At 47.5% G+C, this 16,798-nt stretch overlaps 1 protein-coding gene across 2 annotated transcripts in view; it reads left to right on the forward strand.

The window, feature by feature from the left end:
- The window catches only part of LOC136442162 (mucin-2-like), a 33,148-nt gene that overhangs the window by 15,213 nt on the left and 1,137 nt on the right, over window positions 1-16,798 (forward strand). Inside the window, exons 25-49 of one of the 2 annotated variants that reach the window (XM_066438839.1) lie at window positions 4-115; window positions 374-462; window positions 824-961; window positions 1,148-1,274; window positions 1,524-1,662; window positions 2,019-2,226; window positions 2,453-2,549; window positions 2,793-2,904; window positions 4,465-4,623; window positions 5,053-5,209; window positions 5,753-6,130; window positions 6,209-8,439; window positions 8,779-10,368; window positions 10,665-10,845; window positions 11,164-11,393; window positions 11,851-12,040; window positions 12,341-12,519; window positions 12,763-12,928; window positions 13,276-13,446; window positions 14,166-14,197; window positions 14,425-14,541; window positions 14,978-15,076; window positions 15,512-15,646; window positions 15,945-15,996; window positions 16,285-16,402. In XM_066438839.1, coding sequence (XP_066294936.1) covers window positions 4-115; window positions 374-462; window positions 824-961; window positions 1,148-1,274; window positions 1,524-1,662; window positions 2,019-2,226; window positions 2,453-2,549; window positions 2,793-2,904; window positions 4,465-4,623; window positions 5,053-5,209; window positions 5,753-6,130; window positions 6,209-8,439; window positions 8,779-10,368; window positions 10,665-10,845; window positions 11,164-11,393; window positions 11,851-12,040; window positions 12,341-12,519; window positions 12,763-12,928; window positions 13,276-13,446; window positions 14,166-14,197; window positions 14,425-14,541; window positions 14,978-15,076; window positions 15,512-15,646; window positions 15,945-15,996; window positions 16,285-16,402 — 7,207 coding nt within the window. Of the gene's footprint in view, window positions 1-3; window positions 116-373; window positions 463-823; window positions 962-1,147; window positions 1,275-1,523; window positions 1,663-2,018; window positions 2,227-2,452; window positions 2,550-2,792; window positions 2,905-4,464; window positions 4,624-5,052; window positions 5,210-5,752; window positions 8,440-8,778; window positions 10,369-10,664; window positions 10,846-11,163; window positions 11,394-11,850; window positions 12,041-12,340; window positions 12,520-12,762; window positions 12,929-13,275; window positions 13,447-14,165; window positions 14,198-14,424; window positions 14,542-14,977; window positions 15,077-15,511; window positions 15,647-15,944; window positions 15,997-16,284; window positions 16,403-16,798 lie in introns of both variants that reach the window. The other variant, XM_066438838.1, reaches the window with a different exon arrangement.

Raw genomic sequence — 16,798 nt, forward strand, 5'->3', positions numbered from 1 at the left:
CAGGACTCTTCCTTGATGAGGACGATAACTGTGTGCTCCCGTCGGAGTGCCCCTGTTACCACAATGGAGAACTCTACAGGCCGAATGAGGCCATTCATAGGAAGGGATCAACATGGTAAGCTATATGGTCTTCCCTGTAGGTTGTAGCCATTAAAGAATTGAAAGACTAGGAAGACGTTCAAGGAAGACTTCTTAAATTCATAGGAAGCATTCTCAACGTCCTCCCGGAGAGTATTGCCAGTGACTGTTCAGACTTCTTTGGACTTGTTATAGGAATAACGCAGATGACAGGAAAATGACGTTCAAGCAAGTTGAAATTTCATGATCATCATTTTCATCAATATGATACTCATGTGACGGAATGCTTTCCCAGCTACTGCCAGGATGGTGTCATGGAGTGCTATGATTCCTCAGTCGAACCGACGGAGGACAAGGCTGTGGGAGGACTTCGCAATCGGGAGGGTAGGCGATACTATCTACGTCATTTTCATGAAAATGATGAATGGACTTGTAACCCTTCAATACAAATGTAGACAAGTAGTAGTGGACAATTAAACCGTACACACTCATGGCAATCATCAGAAAGGACGCTGTACATGTAGCTGTATAGCTTCCCTTTAAAACTTTATTCGAGCCCCTTCAATACAAATCTGCCACGTCTAACTGTCATACGTTTGAGATTTACTAGACGTTACGCCAATCTGGAGAAGTCGAGCGATTCCTGTATTCATTCCCCTAAGTCATCAGGCAGGTGAATACGTCAAACTAAATGAATTCTGAATTACCTTTGTCACTGATGTTTTGTACTTCTTGCCTTTTTCAGGTCGCTTTGCCATGTGCATCCCACCGATGTTCTTCTTCAGCTGTTTCGCCAACCCTGGCTCCAAAGGCACAGAGTGCAGGACGACATGTCAGAACATGCACATCAACGACCAGTGCATCTCCAACCAGTGCATATCAGGTACATGTTGTATACATGACCTGTAGAGATATCATGGGACGTGTATGGTCATAAAACACATATAGTAAAACCTTTCTGTTGCCTTGCAGCACAAAAGATGCAACTTCGCTTAAGGTATAATAATTCTGAATTAGATCATGCTGTGCCTCACATTATGTGATATTGATCTCAATTTGTATTTTGCAGGATGTATGTGTGCAGGTGGTCTGGTACAAGATGGCTATGACTGCGTCCTACCCTACGAGTGTCCTTGTTACCACAACGGACAAAGCTACCAATCCGGGGAGACCATCCAACTGGACTGCAATCAATGGTACCGACATACATTTCTTATCAATGAATAGGTGTTACCACATTCATTGGATGAGGTTTACAAACAAGATACTATTGTATTCCTCATGGAGATTTGTGTGTGGTGTAGCATCAAGAGAACAGAACAACGTGGCTGTCTTGTTATCGAGGTACTTGATACAACGTGGCAATGTACAGTTCAAGTGTAAGTCATCTGCATTTGCCTCTCATTGAATCTCTGCGTCGACGTCCCGTCTTTTCTCCCCTACAGTACGTGCCAAGGCGGAGACTGGCAGTGCAGCACACATGACTGTACGGCAACCTGCACCGCGTATGGAGAGTCGCACTACATCTCATTCGATGGGTACCGCTATCAGTTCTACGGAGCCTGTACTTATGAATTTGCCACGGTGAGGATGTCATTCTATCTCAAGAAAAACGTTTTAATGTATACAAAAGGCTTTATTTGCGTGACGTACAAGACCTTGAAATACTATCATCAATCAAATATGATCTGAAAATTGATCCAAACAATACAGAACTTGGCAATAGTCGTAATATGGCCTGATTAATCGGATAGGAGTTGTAACGTTACCAATTTGGAAAGTTAATGTTATTCCCTGCACTGTCAACGTTCCCACACAAACATTGATCGCTTCAGCTACATCAATCGAAAGTCTGCAGTAGGGTGGCTGTAAAATAACTTTAATGAATTCTACGTTGTATCCATTATACATACAATAAAATCAAAGACATGTTGTTACAGGACTTCTGTGGTGGCAATGAAGGGACATTCCGCGTGCAGATACAGAACGAACGGTGTGGTTTGTGGGGAACGACCTGCATCAAGACCATCACGATCACGTTAGAAACCGTACAGATCATTTTCTACAAAGACCGACCAGGAGAGCCGGAGGTCCGTCCGCGCCCGGGCATCCACGACCCGTGCGTCACTGTCACGTACAACTTTAGACGTAAGTTGTCATCGTTGTCTCTGCCAGGCTCGTAGGCACTGAACATTGAGTTGTTCAGTGAAGAGCCCATACAGTGTTTAACTTCAATGATGTTGCTTTAGCTTCCTTGTAAGTTGTACATAGTCGAAAGTCATTGTAAAAGTTAGTGTTTGTTATATCAAGTGCCTGCAATTCATTATTTGCTGTATGATAAACTGATGGATAACCCCATTGGCTTTAATCACAGGGGTTGGATTTTTCCTCATCCTGACAACCGACCATGGCCTGACGGTGATGTGGGACTTCGGAACCCGCGTGTACGTCACACTGTCCCCGGAGTTCAGGTAACAACAGCTGATGTTGCAATCACACCCAATAACGTACATCAATTTCGGTTAACCTTTCGGAAGCAGCTGTTAAAAAAAGATCACCAGCTGCAGTGGAAGGGGAATGTCTGTCAGAGAGAGGTTTTCCTGTGATACCAAAACATTATGTAATCATGATAGATACATTAAAACGAGACATTAGCGTCTTGATTATAATGAGAATCTTTTATTGATTGTTGGCTATGGTTGTTCTTGTTTCAGAGGACATGTCTGTGGTCTGTGTGGAAACTTTGACGGGAACCAGGCGAATGACTTCACCACCAGGGCCCTGGACATAGCTGTGCAGCCGGAGCAGTTCGCAGCGAGCTGGCAGGTAAACGTGATATTCAAACAAGAAACAAGCCGGTGATACCTTCTTGGCAATGTATAACCGGCCTTAAAATCAACAGTACAAGCGAGCACACTCAAGCGATATAAAGATAAAAGAATAACAATATGTACAATTAGCAATAGGTGTTCGCGTATTTAACAGATCATGCATTACAAATTGGTGTTCAGTAGTCGGGTCAGGTATCGAATAGGACTGTATTTGTATATAAGTGCCGCCATACTTAATGATCAACATACTTATAGAGAGTGTTGATAAAGATATACAATTTGCAGCAGAAACATAATGTAACGTTGGTTAACATAAAATCGCCATTTTTCCGATAATGGTTGATTGAAATCAATCTGGCAGAACAATAAACCATCAATTTTCTGTTATTCTGTCAATATCATGTATTACCTTTGCACTAATGCTATATATGTTAGATATATTTCTAGTTGTGCTGACACCATAATATTTCAACTTGAAACTAGTACCGTCCGCCGCACGCAGAATGACAGTGCTCTTGGACAGGTGCGAACACTATTCCGGGAGAGAAGATTCGTCATTAATATATGCCGCTAATAAGCTTTTATACAGCAGCTGCTGTGCCCATCTTGACTTGAAGAGAGTGCCAATGTCATATAAACGTGACCAAACAAAAATAAATACACGACAAAACGGTCGTACCGCACACACCAGGCCTTCGGTAACAACCCGTTTGTTGAGTCGATAGAGCGTCACTCAAAGTCGACATCCACCGTCATGGCAACGTGTACATTATTCATGGCAAGTTAGCTGGATGCCGTAGCAATGGTAATACTACTATGTCCATGTGTTCCTTGTTGTGTTAGGAGCAAACCTTGAGGAAAATATCGTCCTCAGTCCACTATCACACGCAACATTTAGACAAAAAAAGTGTTCCTCACAAACCTTTGTCGTCTGCTTGACAACAGGATTCTGGGTAATAATATGGTGGCGGGAAAATACACGTGCCGTAGGTTGTAGCAACAAAGAGGAGTTTTGATGACTGATCACACTTAGAATTCAGTTGCAGGTTAGCAAAAGAGATTGTAATAAGTTGTCTTGTAAATAATTGTGTTTAGCAGGAAGCGGATGTGAGATTTGTCTTACAAACCAGCGAACAACCGCGTAGTGTGATTCTCCCACGAAGCCCCCAGACTCTGTCAATAAGGGACGGAGAGTTTTTGACGTCGCCAACTTCTAATGCATGGTTATCGAAGCTTTTCAGCCAGTGTTCTGAATACGTTAGTCTATCCGGTTTGCATTGCTGGCGTTATAACTGATTTTGCATCTAGCACATATCCCTAAAATACACCGTTTCTAAAAATGGCGAATTTAATTACCCCGCGAATCTATGTTAACCAACGTTAATTGTCTTTCTATTTCAAAATGTAAAATGTGTATGACGACAATGGCATATAACCTCTATGTTGAACTATTCGTTGAACAATCGTCTTCTTACTTTAATTGTTACACATTTATATGTGTTCCGTCGAACATTTCATGATTTCAATGAGCCTGTATGGTTTACTCTCCTTGTAGGTGAACCCGCTGTGCGTCACAACCCTTGACAGTAAGGATGACCAGAATGGTACGGCGTTACACATCAGTCCGTGTCTCCTCAACCTGCACCGCCTCCCCTGGGCACGGCGACAGTGTGCCATCATACATGCAGCCGTCTTTCAGCCATGCCATTACACGGTAATGTACTTTCCAATCCAAACCAAACCAAACCAGACCAAACCAAATAAGACCAAACCGAATGATAATACGAAAGTAAGAGTTATCATAACAAGAAGATAGAAGAGTTATCATAACAAGAAAATAACAGAAGAGTTATCATAACAAGAAGATAACAGGTGCTTCGTCTTTACTTCTTAACTGTTAATGTTCTGAATTTTTAAATTCATAGTATTTAAAAATACTATGATTCGATGTGAACATGTGCTTTCAAGCAGACATAAAATCTTGACCACTTAATTGAAAGGCAAAAAAAGAGGATTATAATGAAATTTCAAAGGGTCTCACAGGACTCCAACTTGCATGGCCTTTTCATAGTCAAATGGGGATGTACTGAAACTTTTGTGTCGTTTACATTAATTCAATGTACATATTCCTCATTCTTCACAGATCGACCCCCAGCCGTGGTACGAAGCCTGTGTTGATGACACTTGTTCATGTGACATGGGAGGGGACTGTGAGTGTTTCTGTACCGCCGTGGCAGCATACGCACATGCCTGTGGTGAAGCCGGCATTCCTATCAGATGGCGGACTCCAGAATTGTGTCGTAAGAAAACCTTCGTTGTCATTCATTAGATACATGTAATCGATGACCCAAAACAGCATAGTGTAAGTGTAAAGTAAATTAGATACTTATACGCAGACATTCTTCGGGGTGGTTGCTCTTGTTTCCCACATTTAACTGTTACAATATCCCCAAATTGAGCGATTTTCAGTTTTGGTGCTTCTACGTCTATGGAAGGACTTTCATTCGAGTACTCGCTGTTCACGGCCATGCCATATTCATGGATTAGGGTTAAAGGGTAAACGATCCCAGATCCTAACCCAGCCCTAATCCTATTACCCATACTAGTATAAGTCTGTCTACGGCCGCAGAGTTCATTGCACGGCCGCAGGTCATTTTCACGAACTGCCGTGGAGTTCATCACCAGAAGTGATGGCCGTGGGACTCATCAATCCACGGTCTCCGGTTATACCGGCCGATTTGGCATACTGGTACACACAATAATACATACTCCCTAAAGACAGTACAGAAATGTTGCTACAACCTGCAATAATGACTTGTGGAAAATGCATATTCCCCGTACAGCTACACAGTGCGAAGACTACAATGCAGTGGAAGTCGACTGTGTCTGGCACTACCATCCGTGTGGACAGCCATGTGAGGAAACCTGCCAGAACCCAGACCCATCCACATGTACTCTACCGTGCCTAGCGGGCTGCCACCCCACTTGTCCGAACGGCACGTTGTTGAATGAGTACACACGAGAGTGTGTTGAGGTATGTCCTACAACATTGCCAGTGATAGTGCCTTCTTGCACCACCACACCACCTATGGTTACGGAACTAACATCGGAGGTCCCTACCACAACACGACCAGTAGTCCCTACCACAACAACATCACCAACAACACCTGGCAGACAAACAACAACCCCAGGGGTCCCTACTACGACATCATATGAAGAGCCTCCAACATCCACACCCATAGTGGATGTGTTTCCAACAACGACACCAGGGGTCCCAACTACGACATCATATGAAGAGCCTCCAACATCCACACCCGTAGTGGAAGTGTTTTCAACAACGACACCAGAGGTCCCTACCACGACACAAACTGTGGGGCCTACAACAACAATCCATCATTGCTGTGAGTGGTCTGACTGGATGAATTCTGATAACATTATCGATACAAATGACAACGAAACATATCCTCATCTGAGAGACCACTACTACATGTTTTGTGGCGAGCCGGAAGCCATTCAGTGTAGAACAGTTGATGTTAATTCTGAAGGTCAGCATCTGGACGTTGCCCAGGCTGGACAGGTGGGAGTAATATGCGATGCTTCAGTCGGACTGCTTTGTCTTGGTGACCTGCAGCTTTATACCCCGCAAAAGGTTTGCTTTGACTATGAAGTGCGAGTGCTATGCTGTGACCTTTGCACCACTACTGGAGAGGTGGTATCCACAACGACGGAGCCGCGACAGCCTCCAACCACCACACCCGGAGAGGAGGTTGTCTACACAACGACGGAGCCGCGACAGCCTCCAACCACCACACCAGGAGAGGAGGTGGTCTACACAACGACGGAGCCGCGACAGCCTCCAACCACCACACCGGGAGAGGAGATTGTCTACACAACGACAGAGCCGCGACAGCCTCCAACTACCACACCCGGAGAGGAGGTGGTCTACACAACGACGGAGCCGCGACAGCCACCAACCACCACACCAGGAGAGGAGGTTGTCTACACAACGACGGAGCCGCGACAGCCTCCAACCACCACACCCGGAGAGGAGGTGGTCTACACAACGACGGAGCCGCGACAGCCTCCAACCACCACACCCGGAGAGGAGGTGGTCTACACAACGACGGAGCCGCGACAGCCTCCAACCACCACACCCGGAGAGGAGGTTGTCTACACAACGACGGAGCCGCGACAGCCTCCAACCACCACACCCGGAGAGGAGGTGGTCTACACAACGACGGAGCCGCGACAGCCTCCAACCACCACACCCGGAGAGGAGGTGGTCTACACAACGACGGAGCCGCGACAGCCTCCAACCACCACACCTGGAGAGGAGGTTGTCTACACAACGACGGAGCCGCGACAGCCTCCAACCACCACACCCGGAGAGGAGGTGGTCTACACAACGACGGAGCCGCGACAGCCTCCAACCACCACACCAGGAGAGGAGGTGGTCTACACAACGACGGAGCCGCGACAGCCTCCAACCACCACACCCGGAGAGGAGGTGGTCTACACAACGACGGAGCCGCGACAGCCTCCAACCACCACACCCGGAGAGGAGGTTGTCTACACAACGACGGAGCCGCGACAGCCTCCAACCACCACACCCGGAGAGGAGGTGGTCTACACAACGACGGAGCCGCGACAGCCTCCAACCACCACACCCGGAGAGGAGGTGGTCTACACAACGACGGAGCCGCGACAGCCTCCAACCACCACACCCGGAGAGGAGGTGGTCTACACAACGACGGAGCCGCGACAGCCTCCAACCACCACACCGGGAGAGGAGGTGGTCTACACAACGACGGAGCCGCGACAGCCTCCAACCACCACACCCGGAGAGGAGTTGGTCTACACAACGACGGAACCGCGACAGCCTCCAACCACCACACCCGGAGAGGAGGTTGTCTACACAACGACGGAGCCGCGACAGCCTCCAACCACCACACCGGGAGAGGAGGTTGTCTACACAACGACGGAGCCGCGACAGCCTCCAACCACCACACCCGGAGAGGAGGTGGTCTACACAACGACGGAGCCGCGACAGCCTCCAACCACCACACCCGGAGAGGAGGTGGTCTACACAACGACGGAGCCGCGACAGCCTCCAACCACCACACCGGGAGAGGAGGTGGTCTACACAACGACGGAGCCGCGACAGCCTCCAACCACCACACCCGGAGAGGAGTTGGTCTACACAACGACGGAGCCGCAGCAGCCTCCAACCACCACACCCGGAGAGGAGGTGGTCTACACAACGACGGAGCCGCGACAGCCTCCAACCACCACACCCGGAGAGGAGGTTGTCTACACAACGACGGAGCCGCGACAGCCTCCAACCACCACACCCGGAGAGGAGGTGGTCTACACAACGACGGAGCCGCGACAGCCTCCAACCACCACACCGGGAGAGGAGGTTGTCTACACAACGACGGAGCCGCGACAGCCTCCAACCACCACACCCGGAGAGGAGTTGGTCTACACAACGACGGAGCCGCGACAGCCTCCAACCACCACACCGGGAGAGGTCGTCTACACAACGACGGAACCGCGACAGCCTCCAACCACCACACCCGGAGAGGAGGTGGTCTACACAACGACGGAGCCGCGACAACCTCCAACCACCACACCCGGAGAGGAGGTGGTCTACACAACGACGGAGCCGCGACAGCCTCCAACCACCACACCCGGAGAGGAGGTTGTCTACACAACGACGAGGCCGCGACAGCCTCCAACCACCACACCCGGAGAGGAGGTGGTCTACACAACGACGGAGCCGCGACAGCCTCCAACCACCACACCCGGAGAGGAGGTGTTCTACACAACGACGGAGCCGCGACAGCCTCCAACCACCACACCCGGAGAGGAGGTGGTCTACACAACGACGGAGCCGCGACAGCCTCCAACCACCACACCGGGAGAGGAGGTGGTCTACACAACGACGGAGCCGCGACAGCCTCCAACCACCACACCCGGAGAGGAGTTGGTCTACACAACGACGGAGCCGCAGCAGCCTCCAACCACCACACCCGGAGAGGAGGTGGTCTACACAACGACGGAGCCGCGACAGCCTCCAACCACCACACCCGGAGAGGAGGTTGTCTACACAACGACGGAGCCGCGACAGCCTCCAACCACCACACCCGGAGAGGAGGTGGTCTACACAACGACGGAGCCGCGACAGCCTCCAACCACCACACCGGGAGAGGAGGTTGTCTACACAACGACGGAGCCGCGACAGCCTCCAACCACCACACCCGGAGAGGAGGTGGTCTACACAACGACGGAGCCGCGACAGCCTCCAACCACCACACCGGGAGAGGAGGTGGTCTACACAACGACGGAACCGCGACAGCCTCCAACCACCACACCCGGAGAGGAGGTGGTCTACACAACGACGGAGCCGCGACAACCTCCAACCACCACACCCGGAGAGGAGGTGGTCTACACAACGACGGAGCCGCGACAGCCTCCAACCACCACACCCGGAGAGGAGGTTGTCTACACAACGACGGAGCCGCGACAGCCTCCAACCACCACACCCGGAGAGGAGGTGGTCTACACAACGATGGAGCCGCGACAGCCTCCAACCACCACACCCGGAGAGGAGGTTGTCTACACAACGACGGAGCCGCGACAGCCTCCAACCACCACACCGGGAGAGGAGGTGGTCTACACAACGACGGAGCCGCGACAGCCTCCAACCACCACACCCGGAGAGGAGGTGGTCTACACAACGACGGAGCCGCGACAGCCTCCAACCACCACACCAGGAGAGGAGGTGGTCTACACAACGACGGAACCGCGACAGCCTCCAACCACCACACCAGGAGAGGAGGTTGTCTACACAACGACGGAACCGCGACAGCCTCCAACCACCACACCAGGAGAGGAGGTGGTCTACACAACGACGGAGCCGCGACAGCCTCCAACCACCACACCCGGAGAGGAGGTGCTTTCAACAACAACAAGAGAGGTTACTACCACGACATCAGGGGTCCCCACCGAATCAACAATCCATCCTTGCTGTGAGTGGTCTGACTGGATGAATTCTGACAATATCATCGATACGTCTGACAACGAAACATATCATCACCTGAGAGACCATTACTACAGCTTCTGCTTGGAGCCCGAAGCCATTCAGTGTAGAACTGTCGACGTTAATTCCGAAGGTCAGCATCTGGACGTTGCCCAGGCTGGACAGGTGGGAGTAGTATGTGATGCTTCAGTTGGGCTACTTTGTCTTGGTGAACTGCAGCTCGATACCCCACAAAAGGTTTGCTTTGACTATGAAGTGCGAGTGCTATGCTGTGACCTCTGCACCACTACTGGGCCAACAGAAGCCACGACACCACCTGTGGGCCCTACCACGACACCAGGGCTTCCTACCACAACACCAGGGCTTCCCACCACAACAACATGTCCACCATGTTACGTTAACGGTATTGTAAGACCGGTGAGTGAACTTATTTCTGATCCGAAATACATTACTCATCTTATATCAACTTTTTTTCTTTAAAATCACACGTGATATATTTACATAAACTTACAGGCTTTGTAGGTAAAATTAAATATTATCTTTGTTATGCCTGTAACAAAGAATATAGTTTCGTTCAATGTAGTATCTCAGTTAACATTGTTTTGCTTTGAATGGCTTGAATAAAGCTGATCCATGCGAAGGAGAGAATATGAAACGTCGCTGAGTGTTTGTTGAGTGTGAAGTAAGATAAGATATGGCATGATACCTTACAGAGTGGAGACTCCTGGTCCAATACTATCACCGCCTGTACTACCTGCACCTGCGAGTGTGGACAAGTTCTGTGCCAGCCACTACAATGCCCAGCTGTGACAGTACCTGAGTGTGTTAACGGCGCCGATCCCGAATACGTGGAGGATCCTGACAACCCCTGCTGCAGGATTTGGCAATGCCCATGTAAGTTCAAGATGCCTAAATTTCTACAATATTCACGTTGTAACCAATACTGGTATGTTTTTGGTTAGGCAATACGTAGTTGATTATGCATATCTTTGATATTCACTGCATATACTAGTTATCTCCATGAAAAATGGAGATATAGTTTTGGGCTTGTCTGTCTGTGTGTGTGTGTGTGTCTGTCTGTCTGTCTGTGTGTGTGTCTGTGTTTTTATTTGGAAGTTTTGTGTATTTTGGTAACAAGTCAGATAACTAAATTTCATGTCAAACCTGTACATCAATTCTCAACAATTCCTGCCTAATGTCATCCCTTACTAGGCGACTGCTTCCTCTATGGCGAGCCCCATTACTCGACCTGTGACGGCAGGAGATTCTCTCACCAAGGAAACTGCACCTACCTGATGGCAAAACCGATCGGCTCAGACGAATTCCAGATTTGGGCCCAGAACTTCCCCTGCACCAAACCTGCAGGGGCGGTGGCGACCTGCACTAGGAGCGTTTCTGTGATTTATGGGGGATTTGAGGTGGAGCTCGGCAGGACAGGAGTGGTAAGATACATTGTATTTCATTGAAGTAGCATCAAATGTGATTCTAATGCGCCCTCTGTTTCTCATCAACGACCTGTCAAGATGTATTGATTAAACATCGATCCAAAGGCTATATCTTAAGGGGGTCAATGGTAAGGCCATAGACACTCATCTATTGGTCAGATTATAACCCATCTTCACATGTACATGCATGCTCAGTCGTTCCGTGAATTGAAGCTTTGGGCGGGTGGGTATGTCCATGGTAATTAAGAATTATATAAAGCGTGGTGGTGTTTGATTCTCTGACCTTCACAGAAGCAGTAAATGTTGATACTTCATGCAGCACTTGGACTTACGGCGATTGTAACATGAACATGAAATGTCAGTCGTTCACAGGAGCACTACTGTGTAAAGATTGTGGACGACTTTGACATTCTTCATCCAATTTTGTTTCTAATAGTCTTCTCCTTTGTCCTAGGCAATAGTGAATGGCCAGCCGTTGAGACCCCCGGTGTCCGTCGGTGGAATGACTATCACCCGGCATGGCTACCACACCATGCGTCTGGTCATCGACGCCCTTGGCGTGATAGTCAACTACATCGAGCTGAACTACATCGCCTCTATCTACATCCCGCCCGAATTCTTCGAGGACATTGAGGGTCTCTGTGGTAAGAAAGCACACCTATTCTTCTAACACAATTTTTCACATGTAATTCGTTCGGCAGCGATACCTTTTAAACTACAGATAGGCAGACATCGGGACACTAGTGTAACGGATGGCTATTTTTAATTGCTAACTCTTACGTCCTGATGATACCATCAGAAGAGAAAATGATTCATCTAGTTGAAGATGTCTCGCCCTTAATCGATCAATGGAAAATAACGTAACAGTTGATAAGTACAAGTGAATCATGGCAGTGCCATGTAAAGAACAACCCTAATAAGAGGAATTTTCCGTTGACGTGCAGGTTTCTATGACAACGACCAATCGAATGACTTCACTCTAACGGACGGCAGCGTGACGACGGACACTGAAGACTTCGGCTATGATTGGCTGGTTGAAGGGGAACTGGAGGACTGCTACGTCAACACCACAGACTGCGTACTCGGCAACGTCACAACGGCGTGCGAGATCCTGGCAACCGACGTAAGTTCTGTCGCATCTTTCTGAGCTTTGATGAATAAAGTACCCTTTAGATAAATGTGTATCAATCAAGTTATGATTTTTTTTAGCAAGGCCATACATTGCTTCTTATTAAATGGATATCTATAGAAATCCCCCAATTTTTTTATTCTTTGATATTCCTCTTGCTGTCGGTTTTGCCCCATTACTCAATATTCATATATAAAATGTTGGTATTGTATATATCAAATTGTTTTATTTCTACAGGTATTCGAGCCCTGTCATGACGTGGTTGAGTACTGGCAGTTCCTGGAGGACTGCGAGTTTGACGTCTGTATGGACACATCCCCATGTTACACCATCACTGCCTACGCCATGGCCTGTCTGGAGCACGAGGTGTGCATAGACTGGAGAGACCTCGTACCAGAATGCCGTAAGTACTCTGCCTGGAAAGGACCGAAAGTTTCTAAATCATGTCAAATATGACGTTTACACTTTTGCGTGTGCTGAGACTTCTAGCTCATTATTGTAATATTAGTTTGAAATTGTTAACTTTGCAATTGTGCACCAGCGAAACTTATTGGAAGTTCATGGCATTGACCCATAAAACGCTTTGCAAACTATCGGACTATAGTTTCTGGTAGAATTGCTCCGGATAATGTCCAGCTACAATGACAAGCCTGCACGACAAGTATGCTTTATCGCCTTTGACGTTTTCTAGATACTCCCTTCGTCTAGTAAATCAAATCAAAATCTATATTTTCCATATTTTGCTTGTAGCATCCCAATGTCCGCCGGACAGAATCTATACCCCATGCGGTACCACCTGTCCCGCCACCTGTCAGGACCAAACTGCCAGCTGCGGCAGCGGCTTCATGGAGGACTGCGCATGTCCGGACGGCTTTGTGTTGGACGTGACGACAGGAGACTGCATTCGCGATGAGCTTTGTGGTGGGTACAACAAGTCCCAGTGGCAGCACAATGATTTTATCCGTGCAGATAATTGTTTATATATCTTGTTCGAATATGGGGGGAAATGACCTGCTTTCCTTTGGTCTATACCGTGTGATAAGGCCGTTCCAATAACCACCGAATAAACTGCCGAGGTCGCTTCGCGTAAAATACAACGCGGTGTATTCCGTATCGCCCAAGGTACCGGCCGGCCGCGAGTCTTATATATATCAAGAATGCCTTGAAATTTAAAACATAAAAAAAAAACCCCTCTCATTTAATGGTAACGTTCGAACAACGGTTTTTTTATATGACGATTAATGACCCGTGAAATGGGGTCTACATGGGAAAATGAGGGCCCGTAAATGGAGCCTTTTGATTGGTCCACGACATATAGATATATGATATAATGGAATACTGTAGTCTATTCCTTAACATGGCTGCATCATAATGCATATATTTTGTCTGTGCTCGTATGCGGAGTCAGACGTACCAACTTTTGTGTTCCTCAAATTCTACCACGTAATAACAGACTTTACTAAGTTGACCACACTTTAAGTCATGTATTACATCACGGCTTCTGTTATGATTTGGATTAAACCTATGGTTTTATTTTAGATGAATTCGGCAATGCAGACTTTAAGCCTGATATGATCAGATTTTGTTAGACTTCGGTCAGTTATAGTGGAACACTGACTTTTTGTATGTTTCTCCTGCAGCTTGTGTGGATCACAACAACGTCCCTCGCCAGGTACGTTGGTTCTTTTGTCTGAGATTAAATATTATAGTCTGAACTGAAGATGACTAACAAATAACAACATCCCCCGGTATTAGTTGACAATGACTATGTGTTAGACTTGCTTGTCTATAAATATGTGGAATAACACAACGGGGCCCATGCCAATGAAAGCTTTCGGAAAAAATGTCTCTATCATCTATGTACGTTACAACTCTCATACAACACTGTCACATTTCCAGCCCGGAGAGTCGTGGAACGTGGGGCCGTGTCGGGAATGCACATGTAATGAGACTGCCAATGGTGATTACATCGTGTCTTGCCACGACATCACCACATGTCCGACTTCCTGCCCTCCCGTAAGTCGTTATCCTTCATTTGTATCGAGCTAGCATATTGGCGTTTGAGAGTATCAAGTCTTTGAATGTATTTTTCTTCTAGAAAGAATAATAGTGTTTGAGCTATTTGAGTAACAGTACTAGTTTAGTATCCTTACTATAGTTCTGGTTGTAGCGTTATCTATTATCCATACACCTTAAAGCTTGTTGACATCTGTACAGAAAGGACTGACAGAAACATCAGACATGCCATTTCGACAATATTGCCCCATATGTTGAATGAATGATCTTAACGGTACTTCAACGAGTCAAATTCATTCCAAGATAAGAAAGAACGCAACATGGTGTCAGAAGTGGGATGTATTAGGTTTAAGATGGTGTATTAGCCTTTACGTTCTTTCACGATGCTACATTCCCTAACAGTATGTACTAATTAACTGGATTTATATATCCGCAGTGTTACACCTTGGAGAACTCACCGGGGACGTGTTGTGGCGAGTGCGTCAAGACTTCGTGTTGTGAGATAACCGACAATGGCAACGTCATCGAACACGCTGTAAGTATACTAATTGTCTAATAGCATGCGCACGTTATTTCGTTGCTTGTTTCGCAATACGCATGAAGGTGGAGACATTGATAGATTTGGTGCACCGTTGTCTCAAATGAAGACATCAAGACAAGCGGACAGATCTTTTATCAGACAAATACCCCCAAAATATGGCCAGCTAGTTGCTTACCACCAAACAATCATAAGTGCTACTCAATTATACCCGTGCTGTAGAATTACTGAATTCTCCCACATTTTTGCTGCATCAACGTACTTATTTTTGGTCTTCATCACATGCATTGTATTTTCTATACCACGTATTTCAATCGGTTTTGTTTGAAACAAACGTGGGAGCTTTTGACAATGAAATTGTCCAACGATTTGCTTGGTTGCTACATGGATGGCTAACAAGACACTATAACAGTTACTGTTTTCTGTCGGTAGGTTAACTCGACCTGGTCCCCAGGGAACGACTTGTGTGAAGTGTGTGAATGTCGGGAGATGGTTACTACTGGGGAGGCCTTCGAGATCTGCTCCACCATTCAATGCCCAGATCCTGGACCCACATACTGTGATGAGGTAAGAAAGTAAACAAGAAGAAGTATATGGAATTTTTATCTTAAATTACAGAGCTAGAGAGAATGCTAATTACGAATGTTCTTCTTGCCTATCAGTTGCCATTAGCAATTGTGAGAGACCTTATAAAAATTGAGAACATTTGATTTGTACGGATGACAACAGGCCTCATAAAAGCGTTAAGCCCCATGTTTTAACAAAGTTAGTAAAGTGATCAAAACGCATCAATATCAATAGACGCTGGGTTTTCCTTGATTCATTTCTAATGATAAAGTAATCATGAGTTTATGGTCTTCTATAGGGACAGCTTGTGACGGAATCCACCGTCAACGGATGCTGCAGCTTCTCATACTGTGAGTCATCAGCTGTCAATTCAGTTTGGTGTCATTTATAAAGGAACTTTGTTCTAAAATACATTTTTCATAGCTTTTCTGTTTTGGTGACGTCTTTTTCTAGCTTTTATCTTCTGGTGTAATTGAACAAAATGATGAACTACAACAGACCTAAGGAATAGACCAACAACTGAGCGTCATTACTTCAGTACCATAATGTTTGGGATCAGTTCAAGATAGATTAAGCGAGTATTTTCTATCATAACAGGAGGGTACCTAATTCTCATTCTCCCGCAACCCGTTTACCAGGTACACCCCCGCAAAGCGCCTGTGTCCGGTACGAGAACCAGACCGAGCTGACGGTGAATGGCTGCACCAGTGCCGCACCAGTCACCATCACATGGTGCGAAGGAAGGTGCCCCAGCGGGTAAGAACACAGACCGTCCCTTCGCATTCTTGGACAACTGGAGAACTGTAGGTAATGCTTCGGTCCCAATGGGTGCCCGTCGGGAGTGTCTCGACCAGGACCCGAAGCCACAAATTTGTTCCGGTGGACTGTCGGGTACCGGGGGGAGGGGGACCTCCCGGTGCTCGCATCGTTAGCTCACGACGTCTATTCCTAACCGGCTCCCGCGTCGATTTTAGGTCCTGGCTAAAATTCGGGGTCCCGCTAGGGCCCCAAAACAGCCCGACAGCCGCAGGGTGTCCCACGGGGGCACGTACGGGTGACCCCCGAAAGTGCCCAAACACATGTACAGTCCGTGAACTACTAGTGCCCGGCAGAGTCCCCTTTTTCCAATCGGGACCGATACATTACACAGAG

Source organism: Branchiostoma lanceolatum, chromosome 9 (genome assembly GCF_035083965.1).
Source record: "Branchiostoma lanceolatum isolate klBraLanc5 chromosome 9, klBraLanc5.hap2, whole genome shotgun sequence".
Lineage (NCBI taxonomy): Eukaryota > Metazoa > Chordata > Leptocardii > Amphioxiformes > Branchiostomatidae > Branchiostoma > Branchiostoma lanceolatum.